The sequence below is a fragment of the Hypoxylon fragiforme genome, assembly GCF_022984875.1.
Source record: "Hypoxylon fragiforme strain CBS 206.31 chromosome Unknown GGS25scaffold_10, whole genome shotgun sequence".
NCBI classification, from domain to species: domain Eukaryota; kingdom Fungi; phylum Ascomycota; class Sordariomycetes; order Xylariales; family Hypoxylaceae; genus Hypoxylon; species Hypoxylon fragiforme.
The window spans coordinates 370856-387039 of NW_026054765.1; the positions used below are offsets into that span (position 1 = coordinate 370856).

Sequence of the window (16184 nt, forward strand, 5' to 3'; positions counted from 1 at the left end):
TAGAGTTCTCGCTCGAAGGGTGCGTGCGCTTATTGTAGTTACGCCGTAAGCAGCATGATAGGCACTGCGTCAGTATGTAGGGGTTTCTATATACCTTTGTGTATCATATACTGGGTATTCTATATGAGATATATGCATGGGTAGGCGCATGATATGTAAAAGAGAAGAAAAATTTTATATATTAGCGTGGCGTACATACCTAGGTTACATGATATATGATATGTACATCCTGCAAGCCTCAATGTAAGTCCTACATGTAGGTAATGTATACCTAGGTACATGTCCACGCATGGTAGTTCCGCACATGTGTCTCCGATATTTCCTATCTGCTAAGTACCCGCCAAAGGCAGAGAGAGGTTGATTGGAAGTGATCTATCTCAACGAACTTACTTGCATAGCTAAGTGGAGGTATAATAGGTAGTTATTTGGATATCACATATAAGAAAAAAGGGGGAGAGGGGGGGGAGATGATGACTTGCTATCATATCCACCCACATACTGCCACTACAAGGGACGGTAATAGGTATACGTAGCTAGGTACAGTAGATATCACCACACGAAGTTTGATTAAAAGTGACAACTCGAAATCGTAGTCCTACAGTACACTAGACAAACTTACCTATCTACATCGTCCCCGAGACGAGGATGGAAAAGGGGGGGTCAAGGACGCCACGACTATAATCCCCAAGCAGGACATTACCAGTATGTATGTACCTAATCCCAACAGACCAGCACATCTGACAAGACCGGGAATAAAATCTTCAAAAACTGGCTTGGCTGGCTAAATAGATATCTGTATTTACTACCATGCATGCATACATACCTAGGTATGCACCATGATGTGCCATCAAAAAGAGGCAGACGAAAAAAAAAAAAAAAAAAAACTCCACAAAACTCCAATGATCCATTGCCATGCGAGACCTCTCCCTTGTCTTTTGTCTTGAAATGCATGTCTTAGCCGAATGGGAACCCACCCGGGAATCCACCGCCTCCGGATCCGAATTTGAACTGGAACTGCTGACGTCCGCCTTGCTGGAACATAAATGGACTGCCGCCGCCGCCGAACGGGTTGCCTTGTTGGAAGGGGTTCTGCTGTTCGTGAGAGTTGGGGTCGTCACCCCTATCGAAGCGCGCGCGCAGCTCCGGGTTGCTCAGGACCTCGTATGCTTCGTTGATGCTCGCCATCTTCTTCTCCGCCTCCTCCTTGGTCAAGCCTTGCTGGATCGCCTTGTCCGGATGATGTATCTTGGTTAGTTTTCGGTAGGCTGACTTGACTTGTCGCTCATCTGCGTCGTGGGCAACACCGAGAACCTTGTAGTAATCCTTGGTCTTGCTACGCTTGAGGGCTACCTCGGCTTTCTGCATCAAGGGGTTGACCACGTCGTTCTTGTCAGGTCTAACCTCCGCGGCTTTCTTGAGCGTTGCGATACAAGGCTCAAAGTCTTCTGCTTCTAATTGTGACTTGGCCTTGTACAAGAGACCATAGAACGAATCCTGATTCAACTCCAAAGACTTCGCGCAATACGTGCTTGCCTTCTTCGCATTCGCCTGTGCATGTGAGTCATTCGTTAGCAACTGTCTCAGTCCACAAGTCTTGGATAAGCAAATGTCATACCTCGTAGTAAGCTTGGCAGGCTGTTTCAACCAGCCTGGCCAATAACACATTCGGTGCGCGTTCTGGAATGATGCCATCCTTCTTCAACTCCTTGACTTGCTCTTCCACCTCGTGGATCAGGCCTTGGTCTTCACCAGATGGCACTAACAACTTGACTCCAGTCATGGGCTGGTTTCTCTCAAGAGCCTTGTTGACCTTGGTTAACGTCTTGTCCACATTCTTCTCTTGCTTCAGCAGTTTCTTGCAAGACTTGGATTCGGGATCTGAGTGCAAACATTTCTTGATCTGTGTCATACCCTGTTCCAAGTCTCCTAAACCATAGAAGGTGGTGGCAGAGATCTGTAGATACGGCGTAGTATCGCCTGCCTTCATCTGTAGAATGTGATGTAAGTCGCCCATTCCTTCTTCGACTTCTCCTTTCTCAAAACGACACTTGACGCGCAGTTCTCGAAGGTTAGGCGCTCGGTTTGCGACATAGATGGCCTCGCCAGCTTGAGTGATACATTCGTCCCAATTTCCGCTCTGTGCAGCGACTTCTGCTAATTTGGCAGCACCCTGGGCTTCTGTGAGTCTGTCGAATTCAGAAGAGCCCGGCTTGTGCTTGGCCGAGATATAATGTGCTTTGGCGCCATCCCAGTCGGCACTTTTGGCTTTAATCTTGCCGAGTTGGAGATGTGCGCCCTCGAAGTCCGGTCTCAGGTTTAGGACGGTGTTAAAGTCGGAGGTAGCTTGCGACGTGCGGCCGAGGGACAGGTAAGTGGTAGCGCGTTTGAAATGAGTTAGGTAGTCGCGGGGGTCACGGGCGATAGCGGCATCGTAATACGTCAAGGCCTCGTTTGTCTCGCCTTTGGCTAAGTGTGATTGCGCCGAGGAGAGCAGGGCCGAGATGGGAGTATCGGAGGGTATATCTGAAGCGGAGAGGGCTTGAACGGAACTAGCAGAGAGGGCAGTGGCAGCAATAGCCAGCGCCGACAGAGGAACAATCATGGTTTCAAGGCGATACTGGATATGCCTGTTGGCGCGTACGCCTTCAGGGTTTGATGAGTAAGAGTAGGATAATAAAAAGTAAGTAACAGTAAGGCGAAGAGTTATAACTTAGAAGTTAGGTATTTACTATGTAAGATCAAGAATATAATTATTTGATCAAATCACAACTTCAAATGTTGACATTTAAAAAAAACAAAAAAGGACAGAAAAGACAAACGATGAAATGAGCAACGGGGAACTTTGGAAGTTTAAAAGATAATTAACTTCAGGTACATAACAAAGTGGTAACGTATCTAGAATCTAGATGTATTTGTTAAGATGATACTTTACCATATGACTGTGGTAGTATGTGTTAAATTCGTACTTGCTAAACAAAGTAATCCCTGCATGGACAAGCTGGCCACTTCTATTGTTGGAAGATACATGGTAGAAATGACCTCAAGCTTCCAGGCGCGATGTACATACATACCTACATAAATACATACTAAACATAAGATTGTAGATTAGATTACGCGCCACACCACGCCTTTGCCTAAAAAGGTAGGAGGGGCTATGGCAAGGAAATCGACTCGCCGAAGGCCGTTTGTAGCCAGCTAGCCGCACCCCGCCAAATCTAACGCTATTCAATTCAATTCGATTCAATACCCCTGCAAGTCGCGTGTCTTTCTTACCTTCGCGTATAATTCTATTCTACTTCGTACCTACAATTTGTAACTATTCACAAATTATGTACCTAGGTAGTTTAGCTACAGATTTCCAACCCCCCTCAATAAAACTAGGTACCTACACATCTATTCAGACTATAACCAAAACACAAAAACACAAATAACAATGTCCCACCTCAAAACCCCCTCCCAAGCCGCCATCTTCTCCCCCTCCGTCGCCCGCGCCGCCGCGTCCACCGCCAAGGACTGGAGCTACGTCGACAGCTGGCTGCGCAGCAAGTACAGCACCAGCAACGGCAGCAGCAGGATCCCCCCCTTTGAGCGCAACCCCGACACCCTGCGCGCCCTGCTCGCCCTCGCCGCCGCCAACGAGGCCGCCGACGAGGACCGCGACCAGCTCGCCCGCGTCGAGGAGGCCGCCCTCGAGGACGTGCGGGCCAGCGAGCAGGCGAGGCGGGAGCGGCGCCGGGAGGAGGAGGAGAAGGAAGAAGAAGAGTTCCCGAGAGACAAGAAGGCCGGCGGCCTGCCCACCGGGGAATCCCTAGCCGCAGACCTCCTCGCCGCCCTGGAAGCTCGCCTGTCCAGGGAAGGGTCCACGGCCCTCGATGCCATGGCCAACATGGCCGTGGACCTGGGTGTTGCGCAGCCGACGCCCGAGAGCCTAGGCGCCGCCTTCGTGGACCTGCAAGGGCGGGCCTCGGAGCTCGAGGATGCGTCCGAGCGTGTAGACCTGTTGCGACGGTACCTGGACCGCGAATCCACCCGCATAGAGGCGTTTTTGGAGGACCTCCGGCACGGTGACGAGTACCAGCTGGCGCCCGACCTGGCCAAGCAGAACCTGGAGCTGCAGCGCCAGATCAAGGGTACAGAGACCAAGCTGCCCGAGCTCCAGCAGCAGGTCATTTCCCTCGAGAAGTCAGTCGGGATACCAACTCTCACCGTCGAAGATGTCCAGAAGGATGAAGAGGCCTATCTTGAGTTATTGGCGAGGAAGAAGAACCTGGATGTCCAGGTCAAGGCGTTTGCCGGTCTGTCCCCCGATATCGAGGCCGCTCGTGTCCAGTTGGAAATTCTCCGCACTGAACTTCGAGAGGCAACCGAACAGCGCGATACGAATTTTGAGAAGTTAGTGGAGCGAGAAAGCCCGGTTAAGACCAGGAGGAGACTATGATGGGGAAAAGCGCTGCGCAATACAGGTTGTATGCACGACATTAATATTATAGCTTCGTTCGTTATACTCTGGGTATTCCCGCTACACGATAAACGATACTTAGTACAAAACCAATCAGAATTCCACCCGCATGTGCAAGCACCTCGGTAGAAACCCCCTCTAAATGCATGCGTATGTATATGTATATCCCTCGCCCTTCTAACTCATTGGCGTAGACAAAACGTCACCTATTTCGGGCCGTCACTAAAAACCAACTCCAAGGCTTATTGTTGTTGGGAACGTTTCCCTCTTCCCGAAACCGACGCCCCGAGTCTTCCGAATTGTCTTCCAAGTCCCGAGCGCTTCTGCGGTGCTGCGGCCTGTGTCGGCTCTTTCGGGGGCACGGTCGGTCCGGTGGCGGGTCGTGGCGGCTCCTTCTCCGTAATACGTAACTCACCAAAGTCCGGCCCATCTTCGATACTACCGCCATCCATCATCCTATGTGCTCGTCTCGCCTTCTCCTGTACACTTCTAAACTTTTCTAGGAGCTGTTCCCATCGAATTGTACCTTCCTCGCGGCCTTTTCCTAATCTGTTTGGTCGATCGTAGTTTGACGTGCTAGGTGTGGGGCCAGAACTGATGGATGAAGCATGAGTGTCATGTGCACTTTGGGTAAGAGGGGCATAATTTTGGATAGAAGAAACAACTTCGGCTACAGAACCTTGTCTGAAATGTTTAGGAGGGATTGTGTAGGGTGGTACATACGGTCGAGGCGCGATCTGCAAGTAGCCTATCGAGCTTACACTATTCAATCTGTTTTTGAGAGCAGCAAAAGCAGATGATTGTGGCAAAAGCATCAATAATCCGAAGAGACATTTATAGAGGTACGGATACTTCTCGGGTTCAAGCAGCTGAAGCCGAAGATCTAAAGAGTTGAACGTTAACCCAGCTAAAGGAGTGAAGCATCGTGCATACAAAACTTACAGGTAAAAACGGGCGATTCAATAAGCTGAACAAGCTTATCGATTTGAATAAGGATATTCACTGTCATCTCGAGCTCCGCACTTATGTTTGTTAGTCATATGTACTATGTCTGAAGCGAAGCCTTTTGACAAAGTAGTGGTATATCACTTACAAGATTTGCAGGAGATTGTATGCGGCCTCGTATGCTTGGGCGAGTAGACATAGGGAAAAGGTGGCAACGGCATTGTAGCACCAAGAACGGAAAAGAGCGACGAAGAAGAGTTGGCCATCCTACAAAACTTGTGAGCATATTGTTAGTTGGGTAAACAAGTGACCAACCTTTGTTTCTAGGTTTCGTAATCGCTTTCTGAGGTCGGCCAGCTCAGGCGCTGTGATAAGATTATTGTTAAGATTTTGTACCATGATACTAGCAAACTCGACATCCTCCTCTTTCTCAATTGTCTCTGCTAGTGTACGATATATCCTCTCGGGGCTCAAAGTCATGCATAGTTGGCGAATGATTAGATTCCCTCGAGTTTCCAGTAACTTTCTGTCGGTGGAGAAAAGCTGGAGGAGGCTGACCATAAAGTTAGAGAAGTAGTCGTCTTCACTGTTCCTCGATATCTGCGACAGCAGCTGTAAGTCCTTGGTAACAACGGCTTCTGCGGGGTCCGAAAGCGTCTTAAGGAGAGCAGGAAATGTTCCGTCGTTGAACGCGACGATTTTCCTCGGCGCTTTGCGGTGCAACATGATGAGCCAGGTTAGTGCCGCAACGCGGGTTGCTTCATGGTCATTCAAGAATAGCAAAGTAAGAGAATTCACCGCAGCGGCGTAATCCAAATCTGGTTGGGGGTTTAGTGATTGAGCGGGGGTGGGCGCTCGACGGTTTTGAGCTGGTGTTGGGCTACGCGGGTCGATTTCACGACTGCTCGATAATGAGGCGCGTGTGCTTGAAGTTCTCTCTGGCTGATCTGTAACGTTAGGTGCTGACGACCGCGTGGGTCCTTGGCTCGGCGGTCCATCGTTTTCGTCTGTGAGGGAAACAACGTAGTCCATCAGTGAGGAATTCACCCTCGCGGCAGCTTGGCGAATCGGTTCGACACCGCTGGCCATTGCTGGAAGGAGATGAGCCAGTATTTTAGGGGTGAAGGGCAAGACCTCCTCGGGACAAATATCTAGAAACGATACCACCCAACGCAAACTCTCCAGGAGGCTATCTTCCTCTACGCAATATTAGCATCTTCGGGAGAATCGTATGATTAGAGATACTACACACCGAGAGGGGAATCGAGCGTTGCGGTCAAAATTTCCAGGATGGCCTTATAGTTAATCTGGACATCTTGCCCCGGGATCCAGTCATCCTCACTACTAACTTCGCCGTCATCGTCATCATCATTAGCAGTAGCAGACTCTGCTTCATCGGCTTCGCCGTGCGCTAGACGTAAACTGCCGCTGTCGACAGAGTCCTCTCGTTTTCTCTTGCCGTCCCCCTTCGACTTCTTACTTTCGGCTATCCCCTTTTTCACTCTTGCAATCCGCTTGATCTCATTCAAGAACTTATCTAAACACCCCTGTGTGGCAGCATGAACGTCAGCATTGTTGCCACTGAGAAACTTCAGCAAACCTCCTAGGAATTCGGGTAAATATGTGACTAGTTCCAGGTCTGGGATAGAGTCGAGCAAAGTGATCCAACCAACGAGAAAGGTCCTGGTAAATGGATTCATGACCCATATCCGCTCCTTCAGAAGCGGTATGAAGTCCGGTAAGGAGAAGGCTGTTGGCGGGCCCGGGTGGGGTGAAGATCCGTTCTCAGAGCCCTTCGCCTCATAGGGCGGAGGCGGGTCAGCCTCGAGGACGGACACATAGGTGGCTGCAGACTCGGAGACAATATCCTTGATCAGGCGATCAAGAAGCTCGGCACCATTCTTCACAGAAAGTTCCGAGTCTGCTCCTAGCTATACAGAAGATCAATATCAAATCAAGAAGGAAAGGAGGGGGGTTAGGGTCGGTGGATATACCTTGCATAAAGCGTCAAAAATGTGATTGAAATACTTCAAGATTTCTCCCTTAGCGACCTTGGCGATATTGTACATAGACTCGCAAGCATAATACCGGACACGAGCATCTTGATCAGTAAAGCAGGCTAGGACGGGGGGAACGATAACCTCGAGATATCTTGGTAGTTCCTTGGGCCGAATTAGTTTGAAAAGTCTCGCGTGTGTATGGATACAACCAGACAAGTGGAAAAAGCAAAGTAAACATACTGAACCGAGGGCGATTGCGGCGGCAGCTAAACCTATCAACCCCCCATTTCGGGCATGGGGTTGGTGGACAGCATAAGCATATTCGTTACACAACTGCTCAAGAATATCCGAAACCCTTTTATAATCCTTGGCTAACACAAGCTCTCGAATAGAGCGTTCGAGTCTATAATAGTAGGTCAGGTTAAAGAGATATGCTCGGATAATGGGATTTAACTGGCTAATAAAAAAAGGGGGAGAGAAGATGAACTAGAAGGACTTACTCAAGGGCACCGGTCTTCCTCTTATCATACAACTTATCATTAAGAAGACGTTGAATAATGGGCTCCATTTCTGCGCCGTCTTCGTCTTCGTCCGTCTTCTTCGTCGTCTTCTTCTTCAATAATCGCAGGTCACGTTACCATTGCTATGCTGGATTGCCGATGAAGTAGCTAGTTTAGTTCACATATAGTGCCCCGCAGATATGAGTGCCCAAGACTCAAGAGACTAGCCGGATGAACGGTAAGAGTGAAAGGGTAGTATTGAATTGAATTGTATTGTGATGTATAGAAGGAGATAGCGATAGAAGCAGAAATAGAAACAGAAACAAAGACAAAAACAGAAGCAATAAGTCAAATGAGATATCTAGTTACTCAGTATGCTCGGTAGGCACCTACTAGGTAGTTTAGTAGGTAAGTCTTGTGGTTCAAAAGACTGTGTAGATGGAATAAAAAGTAAAGTAATAATTGAAAACAAGACTGTTGAATTGACGGGGATGAAGTAGGATGAAGCAACCGATGATGTAAATATGTACTTGCAAGGGTTCGTACCTATTCAATCATTTCAATGGCGGGGCAAGTTTGCAATATCACCAGCTGACCATCGGAGGCTAACAAGGCTGAAGGTATTGCTAGTAGTAATTTTTACTACCTAGGTACCTACGTAGTAGAAAGAGTTCCCTAAGGTTTTAACCTTCAACGAACTGTTTTGCGTATCAAGGCCAGTGTGGCACAGGTGCCAAGGCGCCCGGGCCCAGTGCATTGGGACGATCTCAACACCTGAAACTGTAGGTACCTAAGCAGCTAAAGTAACCTCAATTAGGCGGCAATCAAGCTACCCTAAGGTTAGGTACCTATATATGTAACCTTAGGTAGATAGATACATACATCATGGATGTATCTTACAGGATGTATCTTACATCAGTTACATACATGTGCTGGACAGGTAGTTACTACTAGTAGTACGCGAGATCGGAAGTGCGACATAACTGTCCCCAGCCATCAGTTCAAATCATCTCTTTTCAAATCATCTCTTTTAATACATGCCTGCTACCACTCTCATCCACTTCAAACTAATTCAACAACTGTACAAATAATCTATCACTACCGCGCTGGCGATACCGTGGGCTTATACACCGACAGCTGAGAAAAAAGGGGGTAGAGCAATCAATAAACGGCCAGAAGCATAACCAGAAGCATAACAACAACTTAAGGAGCATTGAGTTTTAAACACCGTCCAAGCATTTATATATGTGTTTTTATTCCCCCCTTTTCTCTTACGCGGCTTGTTGATAGGTGCCTATATATGTAGCCGTTCATTAGGTAGTTCAACTGACTCCGTATGTATGTAGCGCCAAGTCTGTGGGCACATACCTACTACATGTAGTAGGTACAGCCACTTGAACCGGTCAGTCGGTACATGAACTGAAAAGACATGTCAGATTTCGCCCTGAACTTGTCGGGGTACGCATCGTGTACATATGTATAATTGACATATCAAGTGGGTAACCTTGGCAGCAGCGGCAGCAACGACGAAACAACGCCTCTTTTCTAAAGTCCTACAGTAAGCATCGTGCCACCGCGGCGGCTATTCTGCTACCTTACGCGTTCTCCCCTCCTCACTAGGAAAAGAAAAAGCAAAAACCGAAAAAAAAAAAAAAAAAAAAAAAAAAAAAAAGGGAGGCAAACTCGATGCTTCCATCTACAGTTACATAGGTAGGCATATCCAAGATACATCCCGCGTTAGGCCGTGGGATAGGAGTGGGTGAGCGAGAGAAGCAGAGAGAAGAAATCAATGTGGGATATGCACGAGAGAACGCAAGTGACGTCTATATGTCGGCATTATTACCGGCGCAGAGATCTCATTCCTACGTACAGTTACAATCCAAATCGTACGACACAGCCCGGCTTTTTCATCGACGCCCCCAGACCAAAGTTTCCCCTGTTCTTGTTCCTGTCATCTATCGCAAAAAAAAGCAAAAAAAGGGCACGAAACAAAAAAGCAAAAGGGGACTCGCAAGCCCCCTAAACCCCCCCCCCCCCCCCCCTTTTCAGGCGCTGCCACCACCCTCGCCCCTAATTGTTGAATGGCATGGGTAGGAACCCAAGAACTCCGTGGGTAGTGGATTGGGGGGGATTCTAAGCTCCGTTTCTCTTTATTTCTCGGGATTGCCATCGGCCTTCTTTTGGCCGGAATCACTTTTGCGCCAAGAACCGTCCAGGCCGTCGCGCTTCTGGTCTTTGTTATTGCGTGCGGCCATCTCTGCGCGTTTGGCGAAGGAGTCCTACTCAATGGTAAGTAAGGGACATCTACCTAGCTTGGGTGGTGTAGGTAGTAATATATTACTTTTTGGCCACGAGCCTTTTGAATCCGCGCGGCTGCATTTTCGTCCATCTTCGCGGGACTCATTTTCGAGATAGAGATGACTATGGTAGACTTGGGGTTTCGCTTGAAAGACGATATGTCAAGTGGATATCAAGGGTAGTTGGATGATGAACTGTAGGCTTGCAACACTGGTGAGTATGGTTGAAAATCGGCCATGAGCCGAGACAGCGAGGATAGGTTCTAATATATATACACTATACATGTCGTTGTCCGTGCCTTGAAGAGACAGGATTGATGATCTGTGCAATCCCAGTCACCAATCATGGTCAGAATATTTGCTTTTTTTTCCCCCTCTGCCTACTGCTGAAGATATTACGGCTGTGCGAGTGAGCAAGGATTTTCCGCGAAGAATTGACAGCGGAGTCTTTTCCATAGGTCCTCGGTATGCAAAGAAGGCTGCAGGAAGCATTGTTGTGAAATGTACGACCGTAGCAAACAACTGAGCGACTGACGTGCTGCAGAACGACATGAGGAGCATTTCTGCCAATCTCCTTCTTTGGCGCGGCTACTTACATCACCCACCTGGAGGCCGGTGAAGGAAAAATATGCTAGCCTTTCGCACCCTACTCATATAGAGAGTGTGATCGAAATCTATCCAAGCAACTGGGCCAAGGCACGTATTCCTGCAAGAAAGCGATGGAACTGCTACATATCAGCATCTGGCGGCCAATACAGATAGACGCGTCATGTAGGAACCGAGAATGAGAACTCGTGCTCACTCGTTCAACCTGACGAGCTTCGCCCAACTCTCCATTGACATCCTTCTATCCGTCGGCAGGGAGTCAATGAAATGCCGAGAACGCGATATACGTAAGCAGGTAGCTTAAAAACAACTACTAATCGGTAGCTTAGATCGAGACATAGGGAGTCAATCAAGGTTGTATAATGTATAATGATTCATTCAAGTCTGAGTATAGACTGCCATATCATATCATAGAAAAGAGGCATACATCGTGGACGAGTTCGGGCAAATATCCCCTCGCCCGGTAGGGCACCAACGTAGTCGACCGCCCTCCCCTCTCTACGGGAATAGGAACCCGATTCTGGAGAGAATTCGGAGGTCTCGGGGTAAGATACTCCTAGCGACTGACACACCGCCCAACTCCAGTCAGAGTGTCGACAGGCTGTACATCAAAGCAGCAAGGCTATTGGTAGGTTTGACTGCCCTTGCTTGCCAAAACATTGGCACGCCATGAAACCCTCTCGTTGGCTTGAGTCTCATTCGGGTCATTCAATTCGTCATTCGTAAAGAACTATGATGCGGATCAACAGTAAATACTTCGCCAAGGTTGAGGGGATTTGGTCTGAAGGCATCTCAGCATGGTTACATTAAGTGGGAGATAATCGTAAGATACGGCAAAAGTTGCAAAAAGTTGCAACACCATCTATGTCCAAGGCCATTCCCACGTGGGCGTTCCGCCAAGGGGCGGAAGTTACTAATTACAAGGTCTATGAAGACTACAACGTTACAGCAGGTGTCATATCGAGACTTCAGTGATGATGCCCATGAATAGGATCATCACTTTCACATATGACTTTCTGGCACTTGGCGAGAATGGCTGCTTGCCTCGACACTTCGGCCAGTGTACCGACGACCTTCTTGTTACCATCCACGAATCCATACAAGGCATACGGAATGCCGACTTCGTTACAGAAGTCCTGTACCAGCTTCTGGGTGCGCCGGAGATTGTGACGTGGGATTCGAGGGTATAGATGGTGTATGACCTGGAATTGGAGGCCACCATGGAAGAAATCTAACCACTGGGGACAGTCCACGTCCATGGTCGTGCGAAGCATCTTCTGAGGAAACGATTCATGAGGCCCAAGATCGGACGTGCTCATGGCGAAATGAGAAAGGCAGATTTGCGCATGTACAGGCATCGGGACCATGTGGCTGATGAGGAAGAAGATGAATCGATCCCCGTTGTTGGGAATCGACTTGTAGACGATACCATAGAAGTACCATGTCCAGAAGAAAATTTGGCCGGTGATCTCGAGCCACCTGTGCCACCACGCTGGTCCCTTCCGGGGACCTCTTCCCATGATCAGATAATCCCAAGATAGACGGTAGAGATTTAAACGCCCAAAAAGTAGCAGTATATAATACGTGTACGGCTGGATCTTGAGGGCAAACTTTGCGACAGCATCGTATTCCATTACGTGATCGTAGTAGGTAGAACGGAGAGAATGAAAGAAACGATGAGACACGGCCATGAAAGGCATGTGCTCGATATCCGGGTCGTGCTCGGGTGCATTGGTGACGATGTGGTGCACATTGTGGTTCCGCTTCCACCATCCCAGAGATAGACCCCCCAAAAAGTCGGCAATTATTATACCAATGACGGTATCTGTGTGGAAGCCATGGGTGATACCCATGTGGCCAGCATCGTGGGCCGTAAAGACAAGTTGGTGCCAGAATGCACCCAAGCACACCGCACTCAGGGCGTACCAACCCCAATGTAGGAAGAGAAAGGCAAGACCAAAAAGGAGGGAATATCGTGAAAGCTCAATTGCATATGCCCCATAGTTGCATTTATAGAGACCTTCGGCTTTGATGCGTTCACCCAAGGCACGATACTTGGTCACTATACTATCCTGGGTAGTAAAATCCAGGGAAGGATACTTTTCCAGATCCAGCGTCGTCTTTTCCTTTGTGATGGTATCCAGGTATGACATCCCGTCATTCTCAGGCTCGACGGAAGATACTGAGGCTGTTGAGGGTGAGCCAGGTGGTATTTCATTGGCAGCCCGTCGCTTTCGTAGGGCGGATTCGGCACCGTCAAACACCGGAGAGGGGTCGCGGGAAGTCGGACTACTCAAGGTTCCTATAGAAGCCGAGTCGCATTCTCCTGTGGTGGTCTCAGCGTCTTCAACGCCCTGGTTGTCCGACAACAACCTGAACTTCCCGCCCTGTATAGGGGGGATAAAGTTGGTCCATCTTCCGTCGATCCTTCCAATTCGATAACGGTTCATCTGCTGCCTTGCTTCGGGGGAATGGAGACTGTTTGGTGAAGATGATGTGTTAGTATACATTTTGATATATCATGTAAATGTTCGGGATTAAGGTAGCACAAACGCGTTCACTTCATCGGTGGCATCTCGACCAACCATGTGTCGGATGGCCTTGTCACCACCTGGGTGGTACTGGAGCCAAGCGTCTGCCTTGAAGACCTGTTGGTCAACAATAAAGATGCTGCGTCCGTCGGCGATTAGGCCCTCGATCTCTCTCCTGGAGAGGAGAGGATACTTTTTCTCGGCCATTTTAGTCATCTACCAGTGTCTTAGATAAAAAGGAGATGATTATATAGGAAGGCGTAGAGGTCGCTTCGTTTTAAGTAGTCTTACACAACCATTTCAATGTTATGGGGAATGGGGAAAGATGAAGAAAATGTATTGTATTGTACTAGGTTAGCAATATTTCATACTTTACTACCTAGTACATACACGTGTAGTTATGTATTATATGTAACTAACAAATCATGGAAGGATTAATGTTAATTGACTTTTGTCAAATCGAAGAAACTAGCGGTGGACACCAAAGTGGGGGGTTTGTCCTCCAAGCATTCCGTTTGGGCTAAACTCGCAGAAATTGGCCAATCATTGTAGATTAACTCACGAAGCCACATCCATTCTCCGCACCTTCTCCAATCTTGGATTCACTGGCCACTGGCCACAATCACTCGAACCAACCCTGACCCTTGACCCTTGATCCTTGATCTCTAGTCCTTGGCCCTGGCCTGGACCCCTGAGATCTACTGGGGAGTCCCTAGCTAGGGACGTAACGGCATGTACTGCAGAAGTATTATTTCTTTTCGTGCCTCTGCCCAATCTTTTTCTTCTTTCTTCTCTTCTATGTCTGCCATAAATGTGAACCAGCTGGCTTGCGTGGGATGACCTCGTATGACTTAGCTTCCAAACGTTCGGTATCTTCTACCCCTGGGCCCCTATTTCCATGTTGCCGGGCAGATAGGCGAATAGTCTCGTCAAGCAGATTCTAATGCTGGCCCCTTGTTCATTGGCTTTATTCCCAAACGTTTGTCGCCAAGAAAGCTCTCACAATCAGAGACAATTTAAAGTAATAAGAAGATTGACAATGAACCTTTACAAAGGAGCTAAAGTGAGCCTATGTAGATCAACTTTTCTACCTACATGCAGTGTACATATTCACGTACTAACTAAAATAGAATATCATGTCCAATATTATGTATCAGGCAAGCGTATACCGAACTGCAATGTTTACTGATAACTATTGAAATCTGGGGGTTCTAGTAAGCTATCCATGGATACATGACTGACCTAAGGCGTGTAGTTAGGTATACTGTATACTGTATACTGTAAATTGCAACTGGATAGCAAATTGTATCGTTTGAGGCTCTAAGGAATATCACGTATATGGAAATACCATATATGTAAGCACAAAGGCAACTGTCATGAGCCATAAGCATAGCCTTAGTCGGAACGCCATGTGTGAAAGAAGGGCTAGGCATCTCATAACCATATCTTCTCGCCTACATCCCTCACACCTTGGGCTATTAGTGTGTGTTAACGTAGCCCAAGGTCTAACCAAGACGTCATGTTCGGCATAAGCAGAAGCCTGTGGCCTCAAGGTCGAGAAGGGTGGTTAGCTTCAACACACAAAGCGAGTGTCTTGGTGAAGTATAAAGACCAATTCACCCTCTATTGTCTACATGAACAGCAGGGCTGTTGCCTCAACAAGGCAATTGTTCTCAGGCATATCCTGTTAACTCAAATGGCAACGACGACAACGACGGTAACAGCTAGGCCCATCTAACATCCCAACCTATCCTTTAATTTCCCCTACACTTTCTGAATCGTTTTAATCATTTTAATCATTTCACATTCGCCAACAGCACAGCACGATGAGGGAAGCATGGAGATTTGCAGGCCAGTCTACATCAGCTAGAGGAAGAGGAATATCCCATATGCTAGCTCTGCCCACCAGTTATCGCAGGCCGATTTTATTAAAAGTCCACCCCTACCAGCTTGCCGAGGACAACAACTACGCGGTCGCCAAGCGTCTCGGCTGCTGGTGGTCCATCGACATCGTGGCCAATTACTTCATATCGACCCCCAAGCCCGTGACCATCGCCATCAAGACGCACGGTGCCTACAGAGCCGGTCTCAGCATCGCCGTCGACGCCATCCGCTACTGCAGAGACGCCCGGTGGCTCCACGGCCAGGATTGGGACGTCATCGCCACCATTAAGCCGGTGATCTTCGTTGCGGTTGAGCCTCGCCCGCCCAGCAAGAAACAAGCGCTGCGGGCCTTCGAATCCCTGCTGGGAAGCTTCTTCGACGAGATCCTGCCTCTCATCCCGCCCAACTGGCGGTCGTGGGCTCCGGTGTACCGCGGCCGCACCGTCGACGAGAAGCTCCGGATCCTGGAGTCGTTCCCGTTTCTGTGGGCGCCAGCCGACTTGCCCCGGGTCCCTGCGTACTACCTCGTAATCGCTGGCCTCGACAGTGTTAGCAGCCCTGAAACCAGCGCCTACGTAACCCGATTCTTGAGGGTTGTGGAGAAGCTCTTCGTCAAAAGCGAAAGGGGAAAGGTCCTCCTCACCACAGACGGTCCTCTGTCTCTAGCAGGCTTGGATAGATTGGACCGTGCTCTGAATGTCACGGGGAACTAATTCGTTAAATGTACTCACGCACGGGGGGTTAGGCGTGTGGAGAGCGATGTGAACTACTAAGCTTTGATAAATTGTTCGTTCACTCGGAGGCTTCATGGGCATTTGCTAGATAATTTTTGGCCATTATATTGAAGTCCATAAGCCCTATTGACTCCTATATGTGCCTGTATGTGTTGTATATATGTATGTATCTAGTCTAGTCACCTAAATTATGCCCTCAATTAAGATATATTGTTTTTCGGAGTATCA

At 48.4% G+C, this 16184-nt stretch overlaps 7 protein-coding genes across 7 annotated transcripts; 3 read left to right on the forward strand and 4 right to left on the reverse strand.

The window, feature by feature from the left end:
• Nucleotides 1-547: 547 nt before the first annotated feature.
• On the reverse strand, nucleotides 548-2752 carry GGS25DRAFT_75051 (DnaJ domain-containing protein). The gene is made up of 2 exons (XM_049265995.1): nucleotides 1616-2752; nucleotides 548-1548 (listed from the first exon to the last, which is right to left on the reverse strand). The coding sequence occupies exons 1-2, from the start codon at nucleotides 2600-2602 to the stop codon at nucleotides 955-957; spliced, it is 1581 nt and encodes a 526-aa protein (XP_049112035.1). The 5' UTR covers nucleotides 2603-2752; the 3' UTR covers nucleotides 548-954.
• A 490-nt stretch (nucleotides 2753-3242) lies between these two features.
• Nucleotides 3243-4569, forward strand: GGS25DRAFT_75065 (uncharacterized protein). Its single transcript, XM_049265996.1, has one exon. It carries the CDS (start codon nucleotides 3434-3436, stop codon nucleotides 4436-4438), a length of 1005 nt encoding a protein of 334 aa, XP_049112036.1. The 5' UTR covers nucleotides 3243-3433; the 3' UTR covers nucleotides 4439-4569.
• On the reverse strand, nucleotides 4570-7972 carry GGS25DRAFT_527967 (vacuole morphology and inheritance protein; the record flags this gene model as incomplete). Its single annotated transcript, XM_049265135.1, has 9 exons — nucleotides 4570-5053; nucleotides 5183-5342; nucleotides 5402-5481; nucleotides 5553-5671; nucleotides 5720-6603; nucleotides 6657-7335; nucleotides 7399-7566; nucleotides 7645-7807; nucleotides 7905-7972. 9 exons carry the CDS (start codon nucleotides 7970-7972, stop codon nucleotides 4702-4704), a joined length of 2673 nt encoding a protein of 890 aa, XP_049112037.1. The 3' UTR covers nucleotides 4570-4701.
• A 474-nt stretch (nucleotides 7973-8446) lies between these two features.
• On the forward strand, nucleotides 8447-9349 carry GGS25DRAFT_509407 (uncharacterized protein). The gene has a single exon (XM_049262560.1). The coding sequence runs from the start codon at nucleotides 8794-8796 to the stop codon at nucleotides 9043-9045; it is 252 nt and encodes an 83-aa protein (XP_049112038.1). The 5' UTR covers nucleotides 8447-8793; the 3' UTR covers nucleotides 9046-9349.
• A 705-nt stretch (nucleotides 9350-10054) lies between these two features.
• On the reverse strand, nucleotides 10055-10308 carry GGS25DRAFT_525996 (uncharacterized protein; the record flags this gene model as incomplete). The annotated part of the gene is made up of 2 exons (XM_049264903.1): nucleotides 10055-10183; nucleotides 10246-10308. The coding sequence occupies 2 exons, from the start codon at nucleotides 10306-10308 to the stop codon at nucleotides 10055-10057; spliced, it is 192 nt and encodes a 63-aa protein (XP_049112039.1).
• A 960-nt stretch (nucleotides 10309-11268) lies between these two features.
• Nucleotides 11269-13765, reverse strand: GGS25DRAFT_75242 (fatty acid desaturase). Its single transcript, XM_049265997.1, has 2 exons — nucleotides 13361-13765; nucleotides 11269-13285 (listed from the first exon to the last, which is right to left on the reverse strand). Exons 1-2 carry the CDS (start codon nucleotides 13552-13554, stop codon nucleotides 11776-11778), a joined length of 1704 nt encoding a protein of 567 aa, XP_049112040.1. The 5' UTR covers nucleotides 13555-13765; the 3' UTR covers nucleotides 11269-11775.
• A 1128-nt stretch (nucleotides 13766-14893) lies between these two features.
• On the forward strand, nucleotides 14894-16184 carry GGS25DRAFT_75357 (uncharacterized protein). Its single transcript, XM_049265998.1, has one exon. It carries the CDS (start codon nucleotides 15165-15167, stop codon nucleotides 15933-15935), a length of 771 nt encoding a protein of 256 aa, XP_049112041.1. The 5' UTR covers nucleotides 14894-15164; the 3' UTR covers nucleotides 15936-16184.